General features: G+C 40.2%; 1 protein-coding gene across 1 annotated transcript; it reads left to right on the plus strand.

Moving 5' to 3' along the window:
- The first annotated feature begins 14,491 nt into the window (after window positions 1–14,491).
- On the plus strand, window positions 14,492–15,778 carry sst6.1 (somatostatin family member 6.1). Its single transcript, XM_014146350.1, has 2 exons — window positions 14,492–14,775; window positions 15,298–15,778. The coding sequence occupies exons 1-2, from the start codon at window positions 14,674–14,676 to the stop codon at window positions 15,529–15,531; spliced, it is 336 nt and encodes a 111-aa protein (XP_014001825.1). The 5' UTR covers window positions 14,492–14,673; the 3' UTR covers window positions 15,532–15,778.
- The last annotated feature ends 763 nt before the right edge of the window (window positions 15,779–16,541 follow it).

A 16,541-nucleotide genomic window follows, 5' to 3' on the forward strand; every position in this document is an offset into this window, starting at 1 on the left:
CACCCTTAGTGTTACCCATTGTTGCATAATGGTTAATTAACAACTATAAAGGTGGGGCTATAAACTAAAACAGATTTTTGAGTGTAATTATCCTTTAATTGCTCATCTAGGTGAGAGGAATGTGTAGATGTCATGGCAGAGTTTGAAAAACAAATGCCCAATTTATACAAATTATAATGATACAGTTCTGCCAAGTAAGCCTAATTTGCAGTTAACATTGAATTGATAAGGTTTTGGGGAAAGTCTTTCTCTGTCTACAAGATGGTTATCATTAGCATCGCTAACTGGCTGAACACAGAGTGATAGACAAACGCTTGCACCATACAGACAGGGCCAATATTGATGGAAATAAATTGGCAGATATTGTGTTAGGATTGGATTTTTAAAGTAGAGATGTTTTTTTTTTTTTCATGGGCTGCCTCTCAATCCACTGCATGCGCCTATGTCGGCATTCCTCATCTGCGGTGGAAGGTGGCCCGAGCTACAGTGGTGTTTGCCAGACCATGAGACATCCCGAAAATCAGCCTTCTCATGAAAACGTCTGTAGCGTCTGAATGGTTTGACCTAAAAACTAATATGACCACTCTACTTTGTTTTGTTCTACAACCTCCACAAGTTCGTCTGACGGTAACCCATACACATTAATGGAAGTATGGAGGTAGTTTTGTGCCAACAAAGGGGTTAAATGTGTCTAAAAATATCTTTTTCCTGAGCTTTCTTATATCTCCTAGATAAAGGACAGACACGTCAAAACTTCATTCCTTATGATACATTTTCTTGCCATTTATGAATGTATTATTTAATACTTTTCTGTGGACCATAGTAGTGAAGGCCAAATTAAATATTTGTTTTATACCTAAAGGGGTCCAAAAATTCTAAATCAAATAGCTAAATGATCGATGGTATGACCATCTTAAAGCAATTCCATATGTTATTTTGGTAGAACTCCCTCGCCCCAACGGTTTAGATTTTTAGAGGTTAACATGATTTTTGAAAGACTACCTATCTCTATACCCTTCTGGTCGAGGCTCCTCAGAGGAGATAATTGACTGAAACACACTGTTTTGCAATGAAGGTCTACAGTAGCCTCAACAGCACTTTGTAGGGTAGCACCATGGTGTACCTCCTCTGGGTACATTTACTTCAATACAAAACCTAGGAGGCTTCCAGAGGATGTCCTCCAACCCATCAGAGCTCTTGCAGCATGAACTGACATGGTGTCCACCCAATCAAAGGATCAGAGAATGAATCTAGTACTGAAAGCATAAGCAAAAGCTAGCTAGCACTGCAGTGCATAATGTGGTGAGTGGACTTGTTTACGTGCTGCTGTGCAGTTTGTTGCTAATGTTACTTTGCTACCTGCCAACTTTACGGTTTTTACTTAATTTGTTCCCCTTGCTCAACTTTTTTCATTCAACTTTTTCACCCCGGATGCTTTATCTGGACATGGTTCTACAGGACCTCCACCAGCCAAAGCTAAGTAGTAACATTAACATTATGCCTTCTAATTGCAGTCGCTGTACTCATAATATACAGGAGAACGATCGCCTTATGGAGAGGATAGCTGTGCTGCAAGCCCAGCTTCAGACGCAATCGTTAGGCAGGGGTCATTTAAGTGTAGGAAAGGATGAAACAGCGTTTGTGCCACCAATAAGTGCAGATAGTAGTATAAATCCACTCGCACCGTCCCCGCAGCCGGACAATTTTCTCATGGCATTTGGAAGGAAACGCTGTAGGAATGCTCAACCGGTGTCGCTCATTCAGCCGACAGAAATCTTCAACCGGTTCTCCCCATTAAGCAACGAGTCAGAGGCCGAACCTTCTCTGGTCTCTCCTCCACCCGTTACGGGGTCTGAGACACCGAAGCCTCCCACCATTAGCTCTGACAAATTGAAAACCCTAGTCATTGGCGACTCCATTACCCGCAGTATTAGACTTAAAAAGAATCATCCAGCGATCATTCACTGTTTACCAGGGGCAGAGCTACCGACGTTAATGCTAATCTGAAGATGGTGCTGGCTAAAGCTAAAACTGGCGAGTATAGGGATATTGTTATCCACGTCGGCACCAACGATGTTAGGATGAAACAGTCAGAGGTCACCAAGCGCAACATAGCTTCAGCGTGTAAATCAGTTAGAAAGATGTCGGCATCGAGTAATTGTCTCTGGCCGCCTCCCAGTTAGGGGGAGTGATGAGCTCTACAGCAGAGTCTCACAACTCAATCGCAGGTTGAAAACTGTTTTCTGCCCCTCCCAAAAGATAGAATTTGTAGATAATTGGCCCTCTTTCTGGGACTCACCCACAAACAGGACCAAGCCTGGCCTGCTGAGGAGTGACAGACTCCATCCTAGCTGGAGGGGTGCTCTCATCTTATCTATGAACATAGACAGGGCTCTAACTCCTCTAGCTCCACAATGAGATAGCTGGCAGGCTGGCCAACACTAGCACAGTCAGTGTAGTCAGCTCAGCTATGCCTGTTGAGACCGTGTCTGTGCCTCAATCTAGGTTGGGCAAAACTAAACATGGTGGTGTTCGCCAGGGAGACACTCAAGTTTTTTAATAATATCTCTCTTGACACATTGATGAAAATAGTCATGGCCTCTAAACCTTCAAGCTGCATACTGGACCCTATTCCAACTAAACTACTGAAAGAGCTGCTTCCTGTGCTTGGCCCTCCTATGTTAAACATAATAAATGGCTCCCTATCCACTGGATGTGTACCAAAATCACTAAAAGTGGCAGTAATAAAGCCTCTCTTGAAAAAGCCTAACCTTGACCCAGATAATATAAAAAACTATTGGCCTATATCGAATCTCCCATTCCTCTCAAACAGTTTTTTAAAAGCTGTTGCGCAGCAACTCACTGCCTTCCTGAAGACAAACAATGTATACGAAATGCTTCAGTCTGGTTTTAGACCCCATCATAGCACTGCACTCGTGAAGATGGTAAATGTCATTTGGAAACATAATGTTAACTTTCACAGGTATGCGGACAATACACAGCTGTACATTTTGATGAAACATGGTGAAGCCCCCAAATTGCCCACCCGGAAGCCTGTGTTTCAGACATAAGGAAGTGGATGGCGGCAAAAACAGAGATGCTAGTTCTAGGTCCCAAGATCTTCTGTTGGATCTGACAATTAATCTTGATGGTTGTACAGTTGTCTCAATAAAACTGTGAAGGACCTCTTCGTTACTCTGCACCCTGAGGTGAGTAAGGACAGCTTTTTTCCATCTACTTAACATTGCAAAAATCTGAAAACTTTCTTTCCAAAAATGATGCAGAAAAATTAATCCATGCTTTTGTCACTTCTAGATTAGACTACTGCAATGCTCTACTTTCCAGCTACCCGGATAAAGCACTAAATACACTTCAGTTAGTGCTAAACACGGCTGCTAGAATCTTGACCAGAACCAAAAAACGTGATCATATTACTCTCATGCTAGCTTCCTGTTAAGGCTAGGGCTGATTTCAAGGTTTTACCTTTACCGTGCTACCTTGTCCCGGACCTGCTGTTTTCGACTCTCTCTCGCTCTACCACACCGGCTGTCTCTAACTCTGAATGATCGGCTATGAAATGCCTACTGACATTTACTCCTGAGGTGCTGGCCTGTTGCACCCTCTACAACCACTGCTATTATTATTATTATTTGACCCTGCTGGTCATCTATGAACATTTGAACATTTTGGCCATGTACTGTTATAATCTCCACCCCACACAGCCAGAAGAGGACTGGCCACCCCTCAGAGCCTGGTTCTTCTCTAGGTTTCTTCCAAGGTTCCTGCCTTTCTAGGGAGTTTTTCCTAGCCACCGTGCCTCTACATTTGCATTGCTTGCTGTTTAGGGTTTTAAGCTGGGTTTCTGTATAGCACTTTGTGACATCGGCTGATGTAAAAATGGCTTTATAAATAAATGTGATTGATTGATAGATAGTTGACTTAAAGAGAGAGAAAGACAATAGTTGATCAGTTTTGGACAAATTATTTTCTTCGAAAATGAAGAAGAAAGAGAGAGATCGAGAGAGATAGTCATTATCTTTCACTTTCACTTACTTAGATAGCAAATGCAGTTAGCTACTTTAGCCTACTCAAACACCCTGCTCAAACAGAGGGATGCTATGTTAGCTAGCTGGCTATGACTATCCAACACAACACTGGAAGTCTTCAAAGTCAAGGTAAGCTTTTGGTTTTACAAATGTATTGCCACCGGGGCCCGCCGGTGTACAGTTGAAGTCGGAAGTTTACATACACTTAGGTTGGAGTCATTAAAACTCGTTTTTCAACAACGCCACAAATTTCTTGTTAACCAACTATAGTTTTGGCAAGTCGGTTAGGACATCTACTTTGTGCATGACAGGTAATTTTTCCAACAATTGTTTACAGACAGATTATTTCACTTATAATTCACAATTCCAGTGGGTCAGAAGTTTACATACACTAAATTGACTGTGCTTTTAAACAGCTTGGAAAATTCCAGAAAATTTCACCTGGTCACATACAGCTGATGTGTTGTGCACTGAAGTCCACTAGTGAAGGGAAAAGGTGAGTCGAGGAGAGCGCATAGATGCGAGAAGGAATTATACAATGTGGCTGCTATGAAAGTGAACTGTGTTTATGCGTGATCAGGGGTGTATTCATTCCGCTGGTTCTGTTGAAAAACTTTTCTTAAAAGGAAGCAAACTGAACAAAACTCTCCTTTGCAACTGTTGGACTGATTACATCCTATATCAGCTAGATGCAGGAAAGAGTGTGCAAGGCGGTATTGAATGTGCAACTGTCTGCCCATCTGTCACAGTCTGTCACCTCAAATTTTTCTCTCGACCTGTGTACACCTACGTTGTATACTTCATAGTCTAGGTTGTAGCAACTTCATGATGGATATAAGGAAAATATGAGTATCATAGAGTAGCCTAAACCTATCGCTGTTATATTTAACTGGGTGAATGGAATATGAATGACAATTAATCCAATATGCTGTAATAGAAATAAGGTCATGCTCATGAAAAAAAGTATAATCTTCATCTTAAACAGTACCGACCACCACTGTACCCTACACATACAATTATCTGAAAGGTACCTCATTCAAACACAGATTCAACCATAATGACCAGGGAGGTGTTCCAATACCTGGCAAAGAAGGGCACCCATTGGTAGATGGGTAAAAAAAAAGCAGACATTGAATATCCCTTTGAGCATGGTGAAGTTATTAATTACCCTCTTGGATGGTGTATCAATACACCCAGTCATTACAAAAATACAGGGATCCTTCCTAACTCAGTTGCCGGAGAGGAAGGAAACTGCTTAGGGTTTTCACCATGAAGCCAATGGTGACTTTAGGAGAAAACTGAAAATGGATTAGCAAAAATTGTAGTTACACCACAATACCAACCTAATTGACAGAGTGAAAAGAAGGAAGTCTGTACAGAATATAAATATTCCAAAATATGTATCCTGTTTGTAACAAGGCACTAAAGTAATACTGCAAAAAAATGTAGCAAAGGAATTCACTTTTTGTCCTGAATATGAAGTGTTACGTTTGGGGCAAGTCCAATACAACACATTACAGAGTACCGCTCTCCATATTTTCAAGCATAGTGGTGGCTGTTATGGGTATGCTTGTAATTGTTAAGGACTGGGGAGTTTTTCAGGATAAAAAAAAAATTACGTAATGGAGCTAAGCACAGGCAAAATCCTAGAGGAAAACCTGCTTCAGTCTGCTTTTCACCAGACAGCAGGAAAATAACCTAAAACACAATGCCAAATCTACACTGGAGCTGCTTACCAAGAAGACAGTGAATGTTCCTGAGTGGCCAAGTTAACAGTTTTGACTTAAATCTACTTGAAAATCTATGGCAAGACCTCGCAATGATCACCAATTTGACAGAGCTTGAAGAATTTTGAAAATAATAAAATGGGCAAATGTTGCACAATTCAGGTGTGGAAAGCTCTTAGAGTTTTACCCAGAACGACTCACAGCTGTAATCACTGGCAAAGGTGCTTCTACAAAGTATTGACTCGGGTGCAAATACTTATGTAAATTGGCTATTTCTGTATTTCATTTTCAATAATATTACAAAAATGACTAAAAACATGTGTGTTTTTGTATTTTTTTTTATCCATTTTGAATTCAGGCTGTTACACAAAAAAAATGTGGAATAAGTCAAGGGGTATGAATACTTTCTGAAGGCACTGTAAATCATTGGTTACAACCAATATTACAAATTATTTATTGTGTAGGCTGCTATCCTACTGTAAATAAGTGTGATGGAACAAATTGGTAACGATAGCTACCGTCGGCGACATGTGATAAAGCAGTCCGGTGGGAAGCAACACATGTTGGCAACCACCTCGATACAACACCGCTGCACTGGTCATTCGCACCGGCTTGTCGTAACGTTAGCTAGTTGGTATGTCACGTTAACAAATACTACAAGTTATTTCTCCCTCGGCCATCGAAATAAACATAGCTTTATTTTACAAGTTTTAAGTATCCCCATGCTGCTGTAGTTGCTAGCTGGGAAGGGCTCATCAGGACCATTTACTGAACTAACTGAACCGAATTCCTTCATCTCCACTCCACTCTCAGGTGTGCGACGAGCGTCATCACTTTGGGCAAATGCGTGTCCGTATAGCAGGGTTCCACAACTGGTGGCCCACGGGATGGATTTGGCCCGTCGGGGTTTTTATTTGGCCCCCCAAATTCTCTTCGCAGTTATTATTATTTGTATTTTATTTTAGGACAAAAAAAGACAGTAAAAACACCAGGAAATCAGGTCAAGTGATTTTAATTTTGGAAATCTGTTCCCAATTATTCCCACGCACAATAGAGAGATGTGATCACATACAAATGTAAGCAAGGCTTGAAATTATTATGTTTTAGTCAAATATTATATCTATTTGGCTTCTTGTGGTCCATTTGCAGTCTACAAATGATTTGTAATTATGTTCCGGCCCCCCGAACATCCACTCAAGGAAGAAAATAAAACGGCCTGCGGCTGACTCTAGTTGATGATCCCTGCCATATAGCCTCTCCCTAGCCACTACTTCCATCCACCACAGTTGAATCTTATCTTTCAGCTTGCTTTAATTCAATGTTTAGTGGTTGATGAGCACTGAGACGTTTTATCTCTACATTTTCATTCATAATGTTAAGTTTGAAAATGATTAGATAGTCAACATGATGATTCATGATAACTTTTCAGCTTGCTTGAAGTGGTAAACAATGAAGTTACCACACATCAGTCCAATCAAAGTTATCAGAGAAAAAAAACTTTGATTTATCTATGGCCAATGACCTTGAGCCTTTTTGGATGGGCACTGCCAATGTAATTCTATGGCAGCACCCAAGGGGGCAGAAGCTGCTGGTCCTAAGTGGGCTCTCCCAGTAGGTGCTGTGGTGTTGTGAGTGACATTGACCTGAGCCAATCACTTTCAAACAGATTAGAGGGCAACCGATTATGATTTTTCAACGCCGACACCGATTATTGGAGGGCCAAAAAAGCCGATACCGATTAATCGGATGATTTTTATTTTTTATGTATTTTTTTGTAATAATGACAATTACAACAATACTGAATGAACACTTATTTTAACTTAATATAATACATCAATAAAATCAATTTAGCCTCAAATAAATAATGAAACATGTTCAATTTGGTTTAAATAATGCAAAAACAAAGTGTTGGAGAAGAAAGTAAAAGTGCAATATGTGCCATGTAAAAAAGCTAACGTTTAATTTCCTTGCTCAGAACATGAGAACATATGAAGCTGGTGGTTCCTTTTAACATGAGTCTTCAATATTCCCAGGTAAGAAGTTTTAGGTTGTAGTTATTATAGGAATTATAGGACTATTTCTCTCTATACGATTTGTATTTCATATACCTTTGACTATTGGATGTTCTTATAGGCACTTTAGTATTGCCAGTGTAACAGTATAGCTTCTGTCCCTCTCCTCGCTCCTACCTGGGCTTGAACCAGGAACACATCGACAACAGCCACCCTCTGTCACGAGCGGAATGAACAGTTTAAGGAGTGAGTCAAGCGCAGGAGACTGAGGTCCGTTGGAACAAAACTTAATTTAATAAATCAACGGGCAAGATTTATATACGGCTGGGAGCATAACAGTCAGAAAAAATGACTAAAAGAAGCTCCGCTCAAAAGGCAGACGGGGCGCAGCCCGGCAACCCTAATGCCTATATAATAGAAGTAACACCACACGTAACAACGAACAATCCCGCACAAATCCTAGCTAAACACAGACAGACTAAATACCCCCCCACTAATGACAAACACAAAACAGGTGCAATCAAAAACCAGACATAACTAATAGACACTGAAACACAGATCGGTGGCAGCTAGTAGGCCGGCGACGACGACCGCCGAGCGCCGCTCGACCGAGGAGAGGCGCCACCTTCTGTGGATGTTGTGACACCCTCGAAGCAGCGTTACCCATGCAGAGCAAGGGGAACAACCACTCCAAGTCTCAGAGCGAGTGACGTTTGAAACGCTATTAGCGCGCATCCGGCTAACTAGCTAGCCATTTCACATCGGTTACACCAGCCTCATCTTGGGAGTTGATAGGCTTGAAGTCATAAACAGCGCAAGGAATTGCGAAGGGCTCCTGGCAAAACGCACGAAAGTGCTGTTTTGAATGAATGCTTACGAGCCTGCTGCTGCCTACCATCGCTCAGTCAGACTCCTCTATCAAATCATAGACTTAATTATAACATAATAACACACAGAAATACGAGCCTTAGGTCATTAATATGGTCGAATCCGGAAACTGTCATCTCGAAAACAAAACTTTTTCCTGTCAGTGAAATACGGAACCGTTCCGTATTTTATCTAACGTGTGGCAACCCTATGTCTAAATATTCCTGTTACATTGCCCAACCTTCAATGTTATGTCATAATTACGTAAAATTCTGGCAAATTAGTTCGCAACGAGCCAGGCGGCTCAAACTGTTGCATATACCCTGACTCTGCGTGCAATGAACGCTAGAGATGTGACACAATTTCATGTTAGCAGGCAATATTAACTAAATATGCAGGTTTAAAAATATATACTTGTTAATTGATTTTAAAGAAAGGCATTGATGTTTATGGTTAGGTACATTGGTGCAATGACAGTGCTTTTTTCGCAAATGCGCTTGTTAAATCAACACCCGTTTGGCGAAGTAGGCTATGATCCAATGATAAATTAACAGGCACCGCATCGATTATATGCAACGCAGGACACGTTAGATAAACTAGTAATATCATCAACCACGTGTAGTTAACTAGTGATTATGTTAAGATTGATAGTTTTTTATAAGATAAGTTTAATGCTAGCTAGCAACTTACCTTCTTGCTGCCCTTGCGTAACAGGTAGTCAGCCTGCCATGCAGGCTCCTCGTGGAGTGCAATGTAAGGCAGGTGGTTAGAGCGTTGGACTAGTAAACGGACGGTTGCAAAAACGAATCCCCGAATCCACCCTGAACAAGGCAGTTAACCCCCGTTCCTAGGCCGTCATTGAAAATAAGAATGTGTTCTTAATCTGACTTGCCTAGTTAAATAAAGGTGTACAAAAAAAATATATATATATAAAAAAAATATATATAAAAAAAATATATAAAAAAAAATAAAAAATATCGGCAAATCGGTGGCCAAAAATACCGCCATTCCGATTAATCGGTCGACCTCTAAAACAGATAAGATCAACGACGCCTACACTCTGTGCTTTCTCTGGCTGCCCTTCCACCACAGAAAGCACTCAGAGAGGCTGAAACAGCTGCATTCTGAAGCAATTATTTTCTTTACATTGTTTGCTAACTGATATTATATAATTTTGTGACACAAATTAATGCCAGAATTACATGCAAAACAGAACCATCTGTTGGATAATGGTGGGGCTGCACCCCACTGGCCCTGAATGACGTTTCGCCACTGCTGGTCTCTGTGGCTTTTAACTCTGATATAGTGACAGTATATAATTTCTGGCTACATTTTCTCGCCGTGCTGTACTTATGATCAATGGGTATTGATATCATGGTCAGTAACCTCTTGCAGTGCAGCTTTCTGATGAAATGGGTATAGAATATAATATCCCTCTTGGCACAATGTATAACATATGAAGCCCTCTGTCTGTACAATGTTCAGCTTCATGTCTCCCTTTATTAATGATTGCAGTGCAGCTTTGTGACGATGGGTAAGAATAGGAGTATGCTTCATGGTACAGTGTACATATGATATGTTCAGTCCTCAGTCTGACATGAATTTGGACATGGACATTTTTTTATTAAAAAGGTGGATAATTAAGAATCAAAACAACCCCAGTCATATAAAGATGACTTTATATTCCTACTTTAAAAGTACAAATTATAAAAGCTTCATATAGCAAACAAAGGCTTCATATGCACTACATTAATGCTTCACAAATCATCTATCATCTATATGTCACACTCTATAAATGGTATGTAAAGGGTGACTTAACAATTCCACTGTCGGTTGAATTGCCGAATGTGACAACGCACTACGTAGGTTTATATACCATTAATAGAAATACTACAATATCAATTAAATACATGCTTATAGATTATTTGTGAATCATTTATGTAGTGTTTATGATACCTTTATTTATGATATATAAAGCCTTTATAAGTTGTACTTTGTTTGAAACGGGACCGACTTCACTAAGCTTGCCAACAAATTTTTAGGGTTGTTGTGAACTTTTACTCTGTGTGTGTGTGTCTAAGTTCCAGAGAGGTCTGTCAAAGTGAAGCTCCAGGCCAAGTGATATGCAGTTGATGAGAGGAAAATGAAGGAAAACATGCCCATTAGACATACTTCGTCAGGAACTTTGCAGGGTGTTATGCTGACAGTCCCTATATTTGAAGTTTCTCTCAGGGAGGGCTGTGTATATTCGATAGAGAGGTCTGTTGCCGTAAATCCTTCAAACACACCGAATCACCAATCTTCCTCAGGGCACTCTCATTTCAACACATTAATCTTTGGATTTTTTCAGCCATGAAGTGTAAAAAAAAAACTGTTTGGCCTCATGGGGTATCCATTTGGACCTGTGTGCACGAATATCAAAGAGGCTGATGTGTGGGTGCCCCATGTGCTTCCACATCACACAATGGTGAGGTCAATACTGCGAACCCTACAAACGGAATAATTTGGAGAAAAAAAAATGGGGGAAAAAATGTTAAATTTAGATTTAAATTCACCCAAGGATGTTGTTGGTGCAGATAAACTGAACCACTGGCCTTTCCTCTCCAAATACACACATGACAGGTGATAATAATATCATGAATGTTGTCATGGCTATAACTGCCCGAGGCCAATCAGAAATACAGTACATCATTGAGACCTACACTACCGTTCAAAAGTTTGGGGGTCACTTAGAAATGTCCTTGTTTTCCATGAAAACATACATGAAATGAGTTGCAAAATTAATAGGAAATATAGTCCAGATGTTAACAAGTTTATAAATAATGATTTTTAATTGAAATAATAATTGTGTCCTTCAAACTTTGCTTTCGTCAAAGAATCTTCCATTTGCAGCAATTACAGCCTTGTAGACCTTTGGCATTCTAGTTGTCAATTTGTTGAGTTAATCTGAAGAGATTTCACCCCATGCATCCTGAAGCACCTTCCACAAGTTGGATTGGCTTGATGGGCATTTCTTACATACCATACGGTCAAGCTGCTCCCACAACAGCTCAATAGGGTTGAGATACGGTGACTGTGCTGGCCACTCCATTATAGACAGAATACCAGCTGACTGCTTCTTCTCTAAATAGTTATTGCATAGTTTGGAGCTGTGCTTTGGGTCATTGTCCTGTTGTAGGAGGAAATTGGCTCCAATTAAGCGCCGTGCACAGGGTATGGCATGGCGTTGCAAAATGGAGTGATAGCCTTCAGTCTTCAGGATCCGTTTTACACTGTACAACTCTCCCACTTGACCACCACCAAAACACCCCCAGACCATCACATTGCCTCCACCATGCTTGACAGATGGCGTCAAGCACTCCTCCAGCATTCTTTCATTTTTTCGGCATCTCACGAATGTTCTTCTTTGTGATCCGAACACCTCAAACTTAGATTTGTCTGTCCATAATACATTTTTCTTCCTCTGTCCAGTGTCTGTGTTCTTTTGCCCATATTAGTCTTTTCTATTTATTGGCCAGTCTGAGTTATGGCTTTTTCTTTGCAACTCTGCCTAGAAGGCCAGCATCCCGTAGTCGCCTCTTCACTGTTGACGTGAGACTGGTGTTTTGCGGGTACTATTTAATGAAGCTGCCAGTTGAGGACTTGTGAGGCGTCTGTTTCTCAAAATAGACACTCTAATATACTTGTCCTCTTGCTCAGTTGTGCACCGGGGCCTCCCACTCCTCTTTCTATTCTGGTTAGAGCCAGTTTGTGCTGTTCGTAAAGGGAGTAGTACACAGCGTTGTATGAGATCTTCAGTTTCTTGGCAATTACTCGCATGGAATAGCCTTCATTTCTCAGAACAAGAATAGACTGACGAGTTTCAGAAGAAAGTTCTTTGTTTCTGGCCATTTTGAGCCTGTAATCGAACCCACAAATGATGATGCTCCAGATACTCAACTAGTCTAAAGAAGGGCAGTTTTTATTGCTTTTTTAAATCATCGCAACAGTATTCAGCTGTGCTAACATAATTGCAAAAGGGTTTTCTAATGATCAATTTGTCTTTTAAAATGATAAACTTGGATTGGCTAACACAACGTGCCATTGGCACACAGGAGTGATGGTTGCTGATAATGTGCCTCTGTACGCCTACGTAGATATTCCATTAAAAATCAGCTATTTCCAGCTACAATAGTCATTTACAACATTAGCAATGTCTACACTGTATTTCTGATCAATTTTATGTTATTTTAATGGCCAAAAAAATGGCCTTTCTTTCAAAAACAAGGACACTTCTAAGTGACCCCAAACTTTTGAAGGGTAGTGTATGTCTGGGAAGATTGATTTAGCCTAGGCCTATAGGCAACAATATAAAATGTAAATTCAATCAATGCATTGAAGGGGCAATCAGGATTTGAAAAATAACATAGCTGTCACCCCACCACTTGTTTTGGTAAATAGCTGAGGGATGGGGCTGGAGAATGGATGGATGCAAGGATATAAAACATGATAGTTTTAAGATTGTTTTGAAGCAGTGCGTGTTAAAAAAATAAGCTACATTGTTTACAAACATTGGAATAAAACAGGTATATTCTTCAAGAATCAATGGCTATATATAATTACGTTAGAAGTCCAAAAATGGATGTACCAATCGCAGAATGCCCTTTTAAAAACATGAATGCTTTCTACCTAAACTAAGCCATCATAGACTCCATATTCTTCCACACTGATAATCACAAAGTATATTGTCTGAATAGAAGTTGAGAGTAGAGCCACCTCAGTTCATATCTGTGTGCTCAGCCCAAACACAAACTCCATAAGAATATGAATCCTTAGGGTGAGCATGGAAACAGAAAGACTAACAACTACGAACTGGTAAATGAAGAAAACTGGATATCTGGACTTTAAAATCAAGAGTGTCTGGCTTAAGACACATTTCACTAGAGTGCCTTATTCACAAGATTAAAACAGAGGAGGGTGGGCCCCTACTCATGAGTAACCAACCTGTCAAGTGATCGGAGCCGGTGAAAACTCTCTCGTGTATTATACATGGAGCCATTCCACAATTGGATTAAAGAGTATGGTTTGATACAAGTGCATTAGCTAAAGGGACACCAGTTAAAGCGGTTACGTTTTGTTGAATGAAGTGCCCAAATCTGACATGTCGTTGACAGTAGATGCATTTATTGTGTCTCACAGGCTCACAGCTTGTTCTCATGTGGTGATCTGAAAACAGACAGACGGCCAAACCCTTTGTAGTCAGCGCAGTGCTGTAAGGCATACCAGGCGTCAGACAGTTCGATTGTAATCTCAAGGTTTTGGAGTTGAAATCAGAGGGAGAGGAATTGTATGCAGAGAAATATACAATAGATCTGTGGATATAATGGGTGGTACAACCAAGGCACAGAGTCAAGGGCACTTATTTATTTGTGTCCTGAATAAAATACATGCCCTTGACTCTGCCTTGGTTTTATTATATTGAGAAAAGTACAATATTATTTGGATTAATAAACTAGAATCAGGATGAAAACCCTGTCTAATGTCTGAAGTCCTCACGTACCGTGCTGCACACATCTGGTAAATCCCCGGAAATGACACCTGCCAGAGATCACTTTTTTGCAGATGGCTTGATACACATAAAATGACTGTCAATGTATTATTTTGATATTGATGTCAGAACTATTCTTAGACACATGACGTAAAAATGTCTCACCATTAGTCAAGGGGTTAACTGATCAATGACTCCATTTGTTTTCCTCTGACCCCCCCACCCCACCGTCATACACCCATCACTTTCTGCGTCAGTGGTAGACAGGGAGAGAGGGCTATAAAGGAGTGGGGGACTTTGGAGGTAGAGCTTAAGAATCAACATCGCTTTAGTGTTCAGTGACAGTAACCTATCCAAGGCTACCAGTGCACCTTCTCGACCACTCTCTGTTCTCCCACTGAACTCTCACCACTTTGTGCGCTCCCTCCAGATCTCTGTCTGTCTCTTAATTTAGTGTCTGCCTGTTGTCCATCCCCTGCTCTCTCTCTCTCAGCATGCAGCTCCTGGTCATTTTAGCGTCTCTCATGGGGGTTCTATACAGTGTTAGAGCAGCCGCCGTGCTTCCTGTCGAGGAAAGGAGCCCACTACTTAACAGGGTGAGTAGAGAATTTCATTTTATATTATTAACTATGTTTCATCCAATTTTTATTGTCATGTTTTACTATTACTTGTATCATCAATTGTTATTTTCATTATGCTTTTTATGGTTGTCAGATAAATTTGTGTTCAAATGTATTTAAAAAAAAATCTTAGAAAAAGGTTAAAAAAAAGAATCATTATAAAAAGTTTGATCAATCATTATAAAATTATAAAATTGTGTTTGATTTGACAAATTCATTTGTAGTGATCAATTATCAATAATTGATATTTAATAAATTAGTACAATGACATTTAATGGTTTTATATTTCTTTTTAGTAATGGGTTTGAAATTTCATTTATAAATTCTCACAACGAATTAAATGATGGCTTTTTTATTTGAGTGAAACAAATATTTCTAACCTGGTTTGTCAGTTGATGAAGAAATAGGTCACCTTGGTCAACAAAATATACAATTTCTTTGTAGCTAACATTGACATATTTACATACTGATTTGCCACCTCTTCTGCCTTTCTATTAGGAATTGAGTAAAGAGCGCAAAGAGCTGATTCTCAAGCTGGTGTCTGGCTTGTTAGACGGAGCGACGGACACCAACATGCTGCCCGGAGAAGGGGTGTCCCCTGTGGATCTAGAGGAGCCCCTGGAGTCTCGACTGGAAGAGAGGGCCGCCTACAACAGGCTATCACAGCTGCCGCAGCGCGACCGCAAAGCCCCCTGTAAAAACTTCTTCTGGAAAACCTTCACCTCCTGCTAATAGTGATATCCAGTCAGCCCCGCTATGCTCCAGTTGACCCGCAAAACAACACAATCTGACCCAGACCCAACATGAACTGTGGTAGACCTGAGCTGTACATATCATCCACCCAGTTTGAAGAGCGCTCTCAATGACCTTTGAGACACTGACAGTCTGTTTTAAATATTGATGATTTATTTCTCTATTTATGTATGTATTTATTTATTTCAGATTATCCAAAAACAATAAAGCATGGTTGTGGTGAAAAGTCTCTTTTTTTCTTTGTTCACATTACATTTAATAAATCTATTGAAGAACTCTCTGAATTAATTTACTAAAGCTGCAATATGTAACTTTTTGGGCACCTGACCAAATTCCCATAGAAATGTGAGTTATAGATCTGTCATTCTCATTAAAAGCAAGTCTAAGAAGCGGTAGATCTGTTCTATGTGTGATATTTCTATGTTTCCGGTTCTTAAGTTTAGTTTTTGAATATTTAACTCTCTGTTTTGTACGCCAGCTTCAAACAGCTGAAAACAAAATATTTTTGCTTATGGAAAACATATTTCACAGCAATCTGACAAGGTAAAAATCTGTCGTTCTGCCGGAGCAAAGCAGTTAACCCACTGTTCCCCGGGTGCCGAAGATGTGGATGTCGATTAAGGCAGCCCCCCGCACCTCTCTGATTCAGAGGGGTTGGGTTAAATTTGGGTCAATTTGTGGTTTCAGGAGCAGACTTTCATGATGTTGGCAAAACTGTATGTTGTGGATCTGGGATTTAGGGAAGGTTCATGAAGTAGAATCATATTCAGCCTAAATTAAACTTTATGGTTTCACTGGATGCGTATAGATTGATAGCGATATGGCTTAATCTCTTGGTGAAGGATTGTGCCAATGAATGCCAGTGCCAATTAATTATATTTGTGTGGACAGGTATGTTTGAGATCTCTTTACATTTTCTGGTCTTGTCAAAGATACACATAAATTCCTATTTATTTGTCCAGAACAACAACACAACTTGCTGAGCATAG

This window comes from Salmo salar, chromosome ssa15 (genome assembly GCF_905237065.1).
Source record: "Salmo salar chromosome ssa15, Ssal_v3.1, whole genome shotgun sequence".
Lineage (NCBI taxonomy): Eukaryota > Metazoa > Chordata > Actinopteri > Salmoniformes > Salmonidae > Salmo > Salmo salar.